The following is a 14,145-nucleotide window of genomic DNA, read 5'->3' as shown; positions in this document are numbered from 1 at the left end:
CAAATGGGATGATCTGTGCAGCACTCACTGACATTTTGTACCTTCCCCTGTTGCATAGTTATCATGGAAGATGACTGGTCTGTACAATGTGGCCTGGCTTTCTGACTGGTCCAAGGCTGGGAATGGCATGAAGCCATATAAACAAAGCTACTTTGCTTCAAGAGACAAAATGCATCTGATACAGAAAGTAAAGGATAGAAAGAGAGGAAATATCCAATAGCATGAGTTCCTGATTCCAGTTTCTGGAAGCTCAGATGCCCCTGCACTCCTCCCATATATATAATGAGCTATTCAATCTTTCCTTAATTTCCAGGAGTCAGTATGCTTTGCTTTGTTCTTAAGTAGTTTTCCTAATTAATACAGTGTTCCTAAAGTACAGGTCATGGAAGAAAACAAAAATCAAAATTAAGAAAGACTTCTTAAAAGCAAGTAGAATAACGTTAGATTTAATACAATAATAAACCATAAAAGTTTGCTCATAAAGATACTTTCTTGCCTTATCTATTACTCTCATAAAGAGATATTACCTTTTCTAGTGTCTTAATTACTGAAATTTTTTCACATGTAGAATGACTTCGAGAGCAAGATCTTCGCTGTATTAAATGCTGGAGTCTTTCTAGCTCTTTCTTATAAAAGTCTCGTTCATCTTCTATACCTTTCAGAAACGTATCTAAACGAGAAGGTGACTTGTCTCGTCGTTTTATTCCATGTTCTAGCCTCATCCTCTCAACTTCCAAAGTAAGTTCTCTTTCTGCAAATTAAAGTATAAAATATTAAAACAATGTTGCATATAAAATGTATAATCAGCCAAATAAATTGTATCAATAACTTTTACAATGTAAGTTACTAAAAATCATTAGCTATTTCGTATATCACCTATAACTGCCAGATATCAAAGAGGTAAATGCTGAAAGGAAAAGAGAAAAAAAACAAAAGCAAAAATTAAAAGTTTAAATAAAATCCAATAAGTCAAAGTCCTCTGCTTTTGTCATATACAAGGATAGGTACTATTTAGTACTACACAGTGAAGCAGTAAATCATCACATGGTACATTCTGATGACCTGAAAATGCACTAAAAGAAAATTTACCTGTAAACAATTGATCATAATGTGGGCAATTTTAACATTAAGCTTGAATTTAATATAGTATATATACAAAGAGGTCAAAACAACTAGTCTTTCTTTAAATAAACACAATTATTAACTTTTACCATAGAAATCACCTTTTCAGGAGTCATAAGTAGCCTAATACTGGCAATTTCATATAGTTCAATTTAACTGATATTCTTTACAACTCTAAAGCATGAAATGATTTTCAAGACATATTCTGATTCACTTCCCATCTTTTCTTTCATTCATTCCACAGATAATTATTGAGTATTTACTATATGCCCAGCATGAGCTAAGGATACAAATATGAAAAACATAGTCAAGGTCAAATAATTATTCTAGTTGTAGTAGGACAAGAGCTACAAAAGAACAGCATGCAATGCAATCTGGAGGATGAATAGGGAAATTCATTCTGAGGAGTGACCAGAGAGGTAAGAAAGTATGAGAGTGGAAGGAACAGGCAAATGTGTTAAATGCTAAGTCAAATAAACTGATGAATGGAAAAGTGTCCACTGCATTTAGCATAATGGAGGTGAGTGGTGACCTTAATAAGAGCTGTTTTATTGGTGACATGAGGACAGAGCCAACTGGAGTGGACTGAGGTGATAAAGGGTAGTTGGTGATCAAGCAGAAAAGTACAGATGATTTTTTAAGGTGTTAAAGCTATGATGAGAAGGAAAGAGTGGCTGGATAGGAATGGGTACAATTTTTGCTTTTAGAATGGGAGAAGGGTAAGCATGTTTGAATACTAATGGGAAAAAACAGTACAAAGGCTAAAGTTAGGAAAGGAGATAATTAATATGAAAGCGTTTTAAAATTAGAGAGAATGGGATCTAGAGAACAGATGGAGGCAGTGGCCTTTCATAAGAGGTACAAGTAACAGGAGGGAAAATAAAGATGGACAGGTTCAAGATCTGGGGACAGGAAACCAACAGAATGCCTCCCTGACGGCTTCCATTTTCTTAGGGGAAACCAAAGGTTAAGATCATCCTCTTAGAATGGGTTTACTGAGAATGAAAAACACTTGAAAATGTTCCCTGCAGAGACTGGGCAACTAAGCAGTAAGAAGTATAGAGTAAGATTTCCACACATCACTGAGGGGTGGGTGCTGTGGTTTGGGACCATACAAGTTACAGTGCCGTTGATACTGTCGGGTGCACACGCAAGGACTGCTTAGCTGCTCGTGTGTGAGTACTTTGGTTGATCCATGGCTAGGTTTTGTGCAGGGGGATATATTCAAAACACAAAGGAACGAGGGAGTTTCAGGTATCTGAAAAATTACACTGAAATGGCAGGATAGAGCTAGCATGGAAGGAAGTAAATTGCAAAGTTTTATATGTAGGTCTAAGCACTTTAATAATATATTAACCCATTTAATCCTCACAACAACCTTCTGGATTAGGTGCCATCATTAACCACACAGATATGGAAACTGAAGCAATGCTAAGGAACATGCTCAAGTCATACAGCTGGTAAGTAGAGAAGGTTAGACAGATTATCCACATGAATGCTGAAGAGCCTAGGATATAGCTTCTTCTTAAAATAGCACACTGGCTTTCTTTCACTACAGGGAGTTTGATGGCACCAGGCTTCCACACTTGCCATCCCCTCTGCCTGGAAAATTGCCCCAGATCTTCACATGGCTGGTGTCCTGTCACTAAGCCCTTGGATCAGTCGATCTCTAGCATACCCTCCCATTGTATTTGAAAATTCTTACCACCTAAAACTAACTTCTTCACTTATGTGCTACTAGTTTGTCTCCCTAACTAGATTAAAACCACCACAAGAGCAGGGGCCTTTGTGTATCTTGTTTACCATTATGTACCCTGGCACCAAAACCGGTTCATAAACACTTGTCAAATGAATGAATGAACAAATGAATGAATTCTTACAAGTTCCTTAAATCAACTCATTTAGGATGGGGTACCTGGCAGAAAGCCTATTTCAAGTGTGTGTGTGTGTGTACTTTAAGGTGATAAAACTGCATTTACTTAAAAAGATTCTATACTTCAATTTTCCACTATTTCAGAATGGTCTTCCGCATAGTCGTAATTAATTCTATTACTGCATGCCTCAAAGAAGGATATATGTACATTGAAAAATATTCAAACGGGGTTCCCTGTACCAACTAGTCAGAATGTAAAAGGCCCCTGTAAGGTCCCTGAGGCAGAGGTTTTCTACTGTATCTCAGTATCTACTCTGGTTTCTGATACACAGCAAGCACTCAACAAATATTTATTGAATGAATGAATGAAAGATCATCTACTACTAAAAATAATACATTAAGAAGACATCACAATCATTTTTTAAGTTATCAACATTTTATATTTTACCTGTAACTGCGAAACTTTCAATTTTTTTGTTAAGTCTTTGCTTTTCTTGTTCAAGCTGATGAACAACAGTTTCCAGGTCTGATTTTATAAGGAGTTCATCACTCAGCCTCTCCTTTTCTTTATGACATAAGTTTAATTCCTGAAAATTTTAACACTATAATTAAGATTTCTAGCAACTTTATAAATATAGCACTTAAAATAGATATTTGTAAGCACATTTATTTAAGAGTAAGTCACATACACACTTTTAGTCAGTCAAATATATATGGTTTCAATGAAAGTTAATTATCAATTATGGCTAAAAGCAACAATAAAACCCAAATTCAACAGTGCTCCTTTCTAAAGTAGTAGAACTATCGGATTTTATTTTCTTTTAATTTGTTAGCATACTGTCTTTTTAAAAAATGAATATGTACTTGTGCAATAAAAAATTTTAAAGTTTTTTATGTTTAAAGGAAAGCAGAAGTTAAGACAGTGCTCTAAGACTACCATAGGTATACATAAGTACAAAGGTTTCTCTCTCAGCCTCATCTGCACAATGAGGATAAGACCAGTACCTGGACACTGAGGATTCATCTATGAATGGATGACTCTGTGAATGTGAAGCACTCTGTACAGTGTCCGGCACATGGCAAGTACTTAATAAGTGTTAGCTAATGATATCATTAGTATTTACCTTAAAAAAACATAAACTGTAGTACCAATGGAAAAAATAAGAAGGTCAGAAAGTACAGCAACATCTTGCTGTCAGGCAACAATACTAAAATTTGGTCAGAGTTCTGAGATAAGCATTATGAATCACATATAACTGTATACAGTGTGCATAAAAACAGCACTGAACAAACAACAAAAATCCCTGTCCTCACAGAGCTTACACTGTAGTGAAAACATCAAAACATCTACTTTACATTTATTGACCTCACTGGAGAATTTAAAAATATCTACGAAACTCAAGAGTAGACAACATTTAGCAGGTTTAGCTAATTCAATTATTCAATATTGAGCTGAACTGAATACCTGCAGTTGAGTAAAACAGGAAGCCATTGTGATGCACTGTTTATAGTGAGCATATAAAAATCAACAAGTATTTGAACACCTACTATGTGCCAGCATATCACAAATGGCTTTGTTTTTTTAATTTGCCTTATGACTGCCACCAGAACATTACAGCTTGACTGTAAAAAGAGTATAAGTAATGAGAAAACTTGGAAATTAGTATTAGTCTTTTCATTATTAGTGGAAACTCATCCAATTTAACAGGCTATTAAAAAAATTTTTAACAATCTTTTGGATGACCACCTAGAAATTTCTACCTGTAAGAAAGACATTCTTTCTGCCAGTTCTAGACTCTAAGACTATATGCTATATCTAGGTTTATGCTGGGATGATTATTAGTTTTCTCATTTGAAGACCACCAGAACAAACAATATGACTAGTAAAATGGTTTGTAATGCCAAACAAAATTATTAAAAGACGATTGAGTGCTTTTAATAAAAGTCAACAAAATTTTACAAAGTAACTATCAATTTTTAGTTTAAATATTAGTAAACTGACAAGTCATGAAGTCATTTAAAGAATATAAAATTCCTAACAGGTTTTCCAAATTTTAGTGTAACTTGCTACCTATTATATATGATATTAAAGAATTATAAAAATATAAATGAAACTAAATATATACATACAATGGAATATTACTTAGCCATAAAAAGGAGTAACGATACATGCTATGACATGCTTGAACCTTGAAAACATTGTGCTAAGTGAAAGCCAAACACAAAAGGTCACATATTATATAATTCTATTTATACAGAATATCCAGAATAGGCAAATCTACAGAAACAGAAAGCAGACCAGTGGTCGCCAGAGGCTGAGCAGAGGAAAATGAGGGGTGACTGCTAATGGATATGAAGCTTTTTCCTGGAGTGAAAAAATGTTCTGGAATTAGATAGTAATGAAAAAAACCACTGCACCTCCTATCTTCCTCCTCACTCTTTTGCCCACGCCAGCCTTGCCAATGGCAAATTAAAGACTGACCAGACAGCCCCTCAGGGAGTGGATACAAAACTCTGGGAGCAGAGTAGCAATGAGACCCCCGAGAGATGAAGATCATTTTAATACCTTAAATTACTTTCCCACATTTTCTAAGAAACCAGTTCATTCATTTGAAACTCTGATGCCTTTGTCTTACTCTGCTTACACTTTAGATGGCTTTCTACTGTCCACTAGAATAAAATCCAAACATCCTGCCATGGTTTAGAACGTCTTCCATAATTTGGACAAACTATGGTTGCACTCCTTTGTGCCTATACCAAAACCGCTGAATTGTTCACTTAAAAGAGTGAATATCATGATAGGTTAATTGTATCTTAGTTAAAAAAAAGTAAAATAAAACATAAAAATTTTCTTGATGAAAATGCTGGCAATTCAATATAACAGCAGTCCCCAACCTTTCTGTCACCAGGGACTGGTTTCGTGGAAGACCATTTTTCCACGGATGGGGGTGGGGATGGCTCAGGCGGTAATGCGTGTGATGGGGAGCAGCAGATGAAGCTCTGCTCATCCGCCGCTCACCTCCTGCTGTGCGGCCCGGTTCCTAACAGGCCACAGACCGGTACCAGTCCACGACCCGAGGGTTGGGGACCCCTGCAATATAACACCTACTTACCAGTTGAAGTTTTCCCATTGTTTCTTCAAGATTCCGCATTTCAGATAGCTTTTTTTTAATCTCTTTCTAGGAATAAAAAGCCTATTAGGTAAATACCTAAAAGTCAAGAATACTTATCACTAAGTCACAGTGCAAATGAGACCAAGCCATTTTTCAAGCAGTTCATGTTCCCTCTCACCGGTGAGACCTGAGGCATTAGCCAGCCCTAAGTCTCAGTTTCAATGAGGAGGAGGCAAAGTTTAGGTTTCTCTAATTTCTTGGTATCCTGAATGCTTACAGGGACCTATCTGTAACATATGAAACGAGAGGGCTACTTGAAGATCTTTTTCTATCTGTATACTTGTAGGACTTTTCTTGATCCTTGATTTTTAGGATTCACCTTGTGGCCCTGTCATTTCCTGACTTTCCTATCTTATTTGCTTTCTCACCACCTGCTACTACCAACCTGGATCCTCTACACTGCAACTGAGAGTGCTGAATGCCAAGATTAAAATATTATAACCTAGGGGCTTCCCTGGTGGTGCAGTGGTTGAGAGTCCGCCTGCTGATGCAGGGGACACGGGATCGTGCCCCGGTCCGGGAAGATCCCACGTGCCACGGAGCGGCTGGGCCCGTGAGCCATGGCCGCTGAGCCTGCGCGTCCGGAGCCTGTGCTCCGCAACGGGAGAGGCCACAACAGTGAGAGGCCCGCGTACCGCAAAAAAAAAAAAAAATTATAACCTAATAGGAATCTTCTATTGAGCCAAGGTGTCATTCTTGATTACTGCCAATTGGACACGTGAAGCTGTGTTCAATATGTTGTATGCACAGCACAGAATATGCAAAAGGAAGTGGAAAAGGAGAGGAATGAGATATAGGAGTGTTGCAATGAAACTAAAGCCACAAAAGCAAAATTAAAACCGCAATAATTATGTTCTTCATTTTCAAGGCTGTCTTGACTATTCTGGGTCCCTTAAGATTCCACATGAATTTTAGGATTTTTTTTCCTATTTCTGTAAAAAATGCCATTGGGATTTGGAGAGGTATTACACTGAATCTGCACATTGTTTTGGGTAGTATGGACATTCGAGCAGTATACAGTCTTCCAATCCATGAACACAGGATATCTTTCCATTTATTTCTGTCTTAATTTCTTTCAGCAGTGTTTTACAGCTGTCAGGGTACAAGTCTTTTGCCTCCTTGATTAAGTTTATCCCTAAGTACTTTATTCTTTTTTGATGCTATTGTAAATGGGATTATTTTCTTAATTTCCTTTTTGTATTTTAATTACTAGCATATAGAAATGCACCAGGTTTTTATGCAATGATTTTGTATCCTGCAAGTTTGCTGAATTTATTAGTTCTGTTTTTGTTTTTCTTTTTAATGGAATCTTTAGTGTTTTCTACACATAAGATCATCTCATCTGGAAACATAATCTTACTTCTTTCTTTTAATTGGATGCCTTTTATTTCTTTTTCTTGCCTAATTCCTCTGGTTAGGACTGCCAGTACTATGTTGAATAGAAGTAGTAAGAATGGGCATCCTTCCCTTGCTCCTAACCTTAGAGGAAAAGTTTTCAGTCTTTTGTCACTGGGTATGATGTTAGCTGTGGGCTTTTCATAATATGGCCTTTATTATGTTGAGGTAGTTTCCTTCTATTCCTCTAATTAGTGGAGGTGACACTATAAAATTAACTCATATTATTCAACTGATGTAAAGTAGTGATCTTCAAACTAGGTTATACTCATTCCTGGGATAACATAAAGACTATCCAAGTATTATGTAAAACTATCATATATATATATATATATACACACACACATACACAAATAATATATTATTTACAATATATATTATATATATGTATATATAGTTTCAAGGAATCAATATCTGGATTCTTAAATTTGCACATACAGTCCTTCTTAAAAATTATCTACCTGAGAACCTGCTTGTGCTCTAGGTATCATGTGAGTTCTTCTTTCCCACTTCCCCTTCCAAAACTGCCTTTTCCCCACTTTTCAAAAGAAGGGCATGCATCTAATGTAATTCTATCTCTACTTATAAAAAACTTCCGAAGCACCAGACAAAAAGATAACCTGAAATGTTGGAGCTGGCCGAAGCCTTTGATTAAGACACTATTTTCTCCCATTATATCTTACTAAGAGATGTATTTCCAATAAAATTTTACTTTTTAATTTAATAAGTATTTATCAACATTTGTACTACAGTTGTCACTTTGATCCACTGATTACTAATAATTATAATGATAACACTATTTAGAGGAAAATACTAACACTCTGAACCTTACAGTCGCAGGACATTTTTTAAAATAAAAAATTTCAATTCATGTATTTTTTTTAACTGCAGAGACATTTGATATGAGTTATTATAAAAAGATATTCAAGCATAAAAATGTTAAAATAGGATAAAATTTTGTGAGGATTTCAAGAAGGGTCATTTGGATTATACTGGCTATATTTAAAAGAATGATATGACAGTTTTAAGAGATCAATACTTACAATTGATTAGAAATTACATCCTTTGCATCTATTTAAACCTGAAGATGAAAAATGTTAGCTATCAACTTAAAAATGTGCAAGGACATACACAGTTTTAAAAAATACCTTTAAAGGTTCATGAGCACAAAAATGACCTAGAGGACAAACTTCAGAAGCCTGCTCACAATGCAGAGATAAAAGGACAGAGATGAAAATCTTGTAGAAAAAGAGGATAGAGTCTGGAGAGCTGTCCTAGGAAGAGATGTGCTTCAGAAAGACAAACAACTAGAAAAAGGGCAAGAATTTAGGGGATGTAAACAACACCTTAGAAAAACGTGAATTACAAAACAAACCAAAAGGCCTGAATAGGACATCAAAAGGTCTCAAGCTCACCATACTCTAGGAGAATTAATGAGCACCTCCACAACCTAGACACACCTTTGCTTCCTCAAGTTCTTTGTCGGCAGTCTCGAGCACTTCTTCTTTATGTCTTTCCAACTGCTGTGCTAACTGGTCTATTTCAGTTAATTCCTGGCAGAGTTTTTCATTTTTGTTACTTAAATTAACAACTTCAGTAGTTACTGTTTCCTTGGTTTCCATAAGCTCTTGTATATGCTTTTCCAGGTCTTTATTAGCTTGCTGAAGAAAGTCAACCTAAATTGAATTTGTAATTCATAAGGTATATAAATTGGAAAATTATTAAAATACTGAACTTCCAAAATATTTCAAAATACTACATTTAAAAAAAACCCAAAAGTTAAAACCCCAGCTCTTTTACATTTGCAAACTTATACTGTTTCTATTTGCAAAACTGACAATGTGTGGTATAGTAAAAATATATATCCACTGTCTTCAATTTTCAAGCATGGACGGAAAGGATAAGTAAGAAATTTGTGTGAACTTTTTCCCAATGCAGAGTTTTAAAAATATGACAAGATTATCACTACGATGATAATATTAGTCTAGAGTGCTGTCCAATATAGTAGCCACTAGCATCCACACATGGCTGCTGAGCACTTAAAATGTGGCTAGTCCAAACAGAGATGTGCTATAAATGTAAAATACAAACAGGATCCCAAAGACTTAGTACAAAAAAAAGTAAAACACTGCAATGATATTTGACATTGATTACATGATGAAATGGTAATATTTTGGATATATTTAGGTAGATACATTATTAAAATATATCTCATCTGTTTTCTTTTTACTTTTTTAATCAGGCTACTAGGAAGTTTTAAATTACATATGTGGCTCATATCCTATTTCTATTGAACAGCACTGCTCGAGAGTTACTGCTGATATTTGGGGCTTACTCTATTCTGGTTGCAGTCTAGGTAGCAGTGACATTTAAATTTCTGAAGGTCATGGAAACAACCTAAATGTCCATCAGAAGAATGGATAAAGAAGTTGTGGTGTGTAAATATATATACACACACAACGGAATATTACCTAGCCATAAAAAAGAATGAAATAATGCTATTTACAGACACATGGATGGGCCTAGAGATTATCATACTAAATGAAGTAAGTCAGAAAGAGAAAGACAAATACCATATGATACCACTTATATGTGGAATAAAAAATAATAATACAAATGTACTTATTTACTAAACAGAAACAGACTCATAGACATAGAAAACAAACTTATGGTTACCAAAGGGGTAAGGGGATGGAGGATGGATAAATCAGGAGTTTGGAATTAGCAGATACAAACTACCATATATAAAACAAAGAACAAGGTCCTACTGTATAGCACAGGGAACTATATTCAATATTATGTAATAAAACATAATGGAAAAGAATATGAAAAAGAATAATATATAATATATATAACTGAATCACTTTGCTGTATACCAGAAACTAACACACACTGTAACTCAACTATACTTCAATTAAAAAACAAATAAATAAATTCCTAAAGGTCATTTGTCATGCTTCATAGAAGTCTCTTGTTCTTTCACTCTTAGGTCAAATGCATGACAAGGGAAACCACTACATAGGTAAGTGAAAACTATATGTTTAATTTTTATATTTATTTTAAAAAACCACCTTTTATATATTATAAAAGAAATACTGTCATAAAAATTTTGAAAATGGAGAAAATCATAAAGAAGACTATCCCATCACACAAAGATAAACATTGCTAGTGTACTTTGGTGTATTCTCTTCTAGTGTTTTCTCTTTCTGAATGCATACACACATTTTTTTGGTGTGTGTGTGTGTGTTCACCTAGTGTTTTTTTAATTTTTTTATACAGCAGGTTCTTATTAGTCAGCAATTCTATACACACACACATTTTTTTTTAAAGCAAATTGAAGGTTACATTTTACCTATGGTTTATTCTCTTCTTTTAAATATTTATCATTATGGTGTATATATTCCTACCTCATTAAATATTCTTAAAAAACATGAGTTTTCAATAGCTGTACCCAATTTTGGATACTTTGACTCCATCAAATTTTTTCCACCGTAAATAATAGCCAAGAAAACAACGCTGTCACTTTCACAAACCCACAGACCATTATAAACACTTATGGTTTCATATGCTCAGTGAAATAATTATAAAACTCATTACCTGAATATTTAAATGAGCAATAAGCTTTTCGTTGGCTTTATTTTTAGTCTCCAGAGAAAGGATATCAGGGGAGCGACCCCCATCCAATGCAACCGACAGTCGTTCTATCTCTCGTTCTCTTAGTTCAATCTGAAGACATAAAGTCGTGCTATCATTTTAAGAACTCGGGTTTTCAACTGACATGATTAACACTGGACAAACATTTATTTGGATATACTTCCATTTTTCTTAGGTCCCACAATATATACAAAAGATTAACATTCATATATATACCCACACATAAATGGGATTACGAAATGCATTTATGCAGAGCAAAAATATACACAGAAAATATCAACCTAAGAACTGTCAACATAGGTTTCATAAGTATTTTTATTGAAGAGATTCTTCCTAATTTTTTTGTTTTGTTTTTTCCTCCTCTAAGAGTAGGCAATGTTTATATAAAAAGAAACTACTAACTACTGGAATTGAGTCTGAACTACTTCACTGCCTGGTGGAATAAATGTGGGATAAACAAATGAATGTAAAACACAAAGGAAAGTGATTTGCTACTGAAACTCAGTATTAAAAAGGATATGAGGCTGGAGTGAATTTAATTAATTATCTATTATTTAGAAAACAACAGACTATGATTAAAAACATCACTACCAACCACGAATTCACATACAAGAATCTGGAAAAACAACCTGAACCAAGATGGCGGAGTAGAATGACGTGCTCTCACTCCCTCTTGGGAGAACACGAGAATCACAACTAGCTGCTGGACAATCATCGACAGGAAGACACTGGAACTACCAAAAAGGATACCCCACATCCAAAGACAAAGGAGAAGCCACAATAAGACTGCAGGAGGGGCGCAATCACAGTAAAATCAAATCCCATAACTGCTGGATGGGTGACTCACAGACTGGAGAACACTTACACCACAAGTCCACCCACTGGAGTGAAGGTTCTGAGCCCCACGTCAGGCTTCCCAACCTGGGGGTCCAGCAGCGAGAGGAGGAATTCCTAGACTTACAGACTTTGAAGGCTACTGGGATTTGACTACAGGATTTCGACACGACTGGGGGAAACAGAGACTCCACTCTTGGAGTGCACACACAAAGTGGTGAGTGCACTGGGACCCAGGGGAAGGAGCAGTAACCTCAAGGGAGACTGAGCCAGACCTACCTGCTAGTGTTGGAGGGTCTCCTGCAGAGGCGGGGGGGGGGGGGGGTGGCTGTGGCTCACCGTGGGGACAAGGACACTGGCAGCAGAAGTTCTGGGAAGTACTCCTTGGTGTGAGCCCTCCCACAGTCTGTCATGAGCCCCACCAAAGAGCCCACCATAGGCTCCAGTGTTGGGTTGCCTCAGGCCAAACAACCAACAGGGAGGGAACCCAGCCCCACCCATCAGCATTCAAGCAGATTAAAGTTTTACTGAGCTCTGCCCACCAGAGCAACACCCAGCTCTACCCACCACCAGTCCCTCCCATCACGAAACCTACACAAGCCTCTTATATAGCCTCATCCACCAGAGGGCAGACAGCAGAAGCAAGAAGAACTACGATCCTGCAGCCTGTGGATCAAAAGCCACATTCACAGAAAGATAGACAAGATGAAAAGGCAGAGGGCTATGTACCACATGAAGGAACGAGATAAAACCACAGAAAAACAACTAAATGAAGTGGAGATAGGAAACCTTCCCGAAAAAGAATTCAGAATAATGATAGTGAAGATGACCCAGGACCTTGGAAAAAGAATGGAGGCAAAGATCGAGAAGATACAAGAAATGTTTCACAAAGACCTAGAAGAATTAAAGAAGAAACAAACAGAGATGAACAATACAATAAACTGAAATGAAAACTATACTAGAAGAAATCAATACCAGAATAACTGAGGCAGAAGAACGGATAAGTGATCTGGAAGACAGAATGGTGGAATTCACTGTTGCGGAACGGAATAAAAGAGAATGAAAAGAAATGAAGACAGCCTAAGAGACCTGTGGGACAACATTAAATGCAACAACATTTGCATTATAGGGGTCCCAGAAGGAGAAGAGAGAGAGAAAGGACCTGAGAAAATATTTGAAGACATTATAGTCGAAAACTTCCCTAACGTGGGAAAGGAAACAGCCACCCAAGTCCAGGAACTACAGCAAGTCCCACATTGGATAAACCCAAGTAGAAACACAACAAGACACATAATACTCAAATTGGCAAAAATTAAAGAAAAAGAAAAATTATTGAAAGCAGCAAGGGAAAAACGACAAATAACATACAAGGGAACTCCCATAAGGTTAACAGCTGATTTCTCAGCAGAAACTCTACAAGCCAGAAGGGAGTGGCATGATATACTTAAAGTGATGAAAGGGAAGAACCTAAAACCAAGATTACTCTACCCAGCAAGGATCTCATTCAGATTCGATGGAGAAATCAAAAGCTTTACAGACACACAAAAGCTAAGAGAATTCAGCACCACCAAACCAGCTATATAGCAAATGCTAAAGGAATTTCTCTAAGTGGGAAACACAAGAGAAGAAAAGGAACTACAAAAACAAACCCAAAACAATTAAGAAAATGGTCATAGGAACATACATATCGATAATTACCTTAAACGTGAATGGATTAAATGCTCCAACCAAAAGACACAGGCTTGCTGAATGGATACAAAAACAAGACCCATATACATGCGGCCTACAAGAGAACCACTTCAGTCCTAGGGACACAGACAGACTGAAAGTGAGGGGATGGAAAAAGATATTCCATGCAAATGGAAATCAAAAGAAAAATGGAATAGCAATACTCATATCTGATAAAACAGACTTTAAAATAAAGAATGTTATAAGAGACAAGGAAGGACACTACACAATGATCAAGGGATCAATCCAAGAAGAAGATACAACAATTATAAATATATACGCACCCAACATAGGAGCACCTCAATACATAAGGCAATCGCTAACAGCTCTAAAAGAGGAAATCGACAGTAACACAATAATAGTGGG

The 14,145-nt window shown here is 36.2% G+C and overlaps 1 protein-coding gene across 6 annotated transcripts in view; it reads right to left on the bottom strand.

Moving 5' to 3' along the window:
• CEP135 (centrosomal protein 135) overlaps nt 1-14,145 on the bottom strand; it is a 93,250-nt gene that overhangs the window by 53,255 nt on the left and 25,850 nt on the right. For 5 of the 6 annotated variants that reach the window (XM_067736075.1, XM_067736074.1, XM_067736071.1 and 2 more), the window contains exons 7-11: nt 11,161-11,289; nt 9,024-9,239; nt 6,109-6,174; nt 3,444-3,582; nt 528-751 (exon numbers count right to left, since the gene is read on the bottom strand). In XM_067736075.1, coding sequence (XP_067592176.1) covers nt 528-751; nt 3,444-3,582; nt 6,109-6,174; nt 9,024-9,239; nt 11,161-11,289 — 774 coding nt within the window. The remainder of the gene's footprint in view (nt 1-527; nt 752-3,443; nt 3,583-6,108; nt 6,175-9,023; nt 9,240-11,160; nt 11,290-14,145) is intronic. The other variant, XM_067736073.1, reaches the window with a different exon arrangement.

This window comes from Pseudorca crassidens, chromosome 4, assembly GCF_039906515.1.
Source record: "Pseudorca crassidens isolate mPseCra1 chromosome 4, mPseCra1.hap1, whole genome shotgun sequence".
Taxonomy (NCBI): domain Eukaryota; kingdom Metazoa; phylum Chordata; class Mammalia; order Artiodactyla; family Delphinidae; genus Pseudorca; species Pseudorca crassidens.
This window is presented reverse-complemented; position numbering and strand designations above follow the sequence as displayed.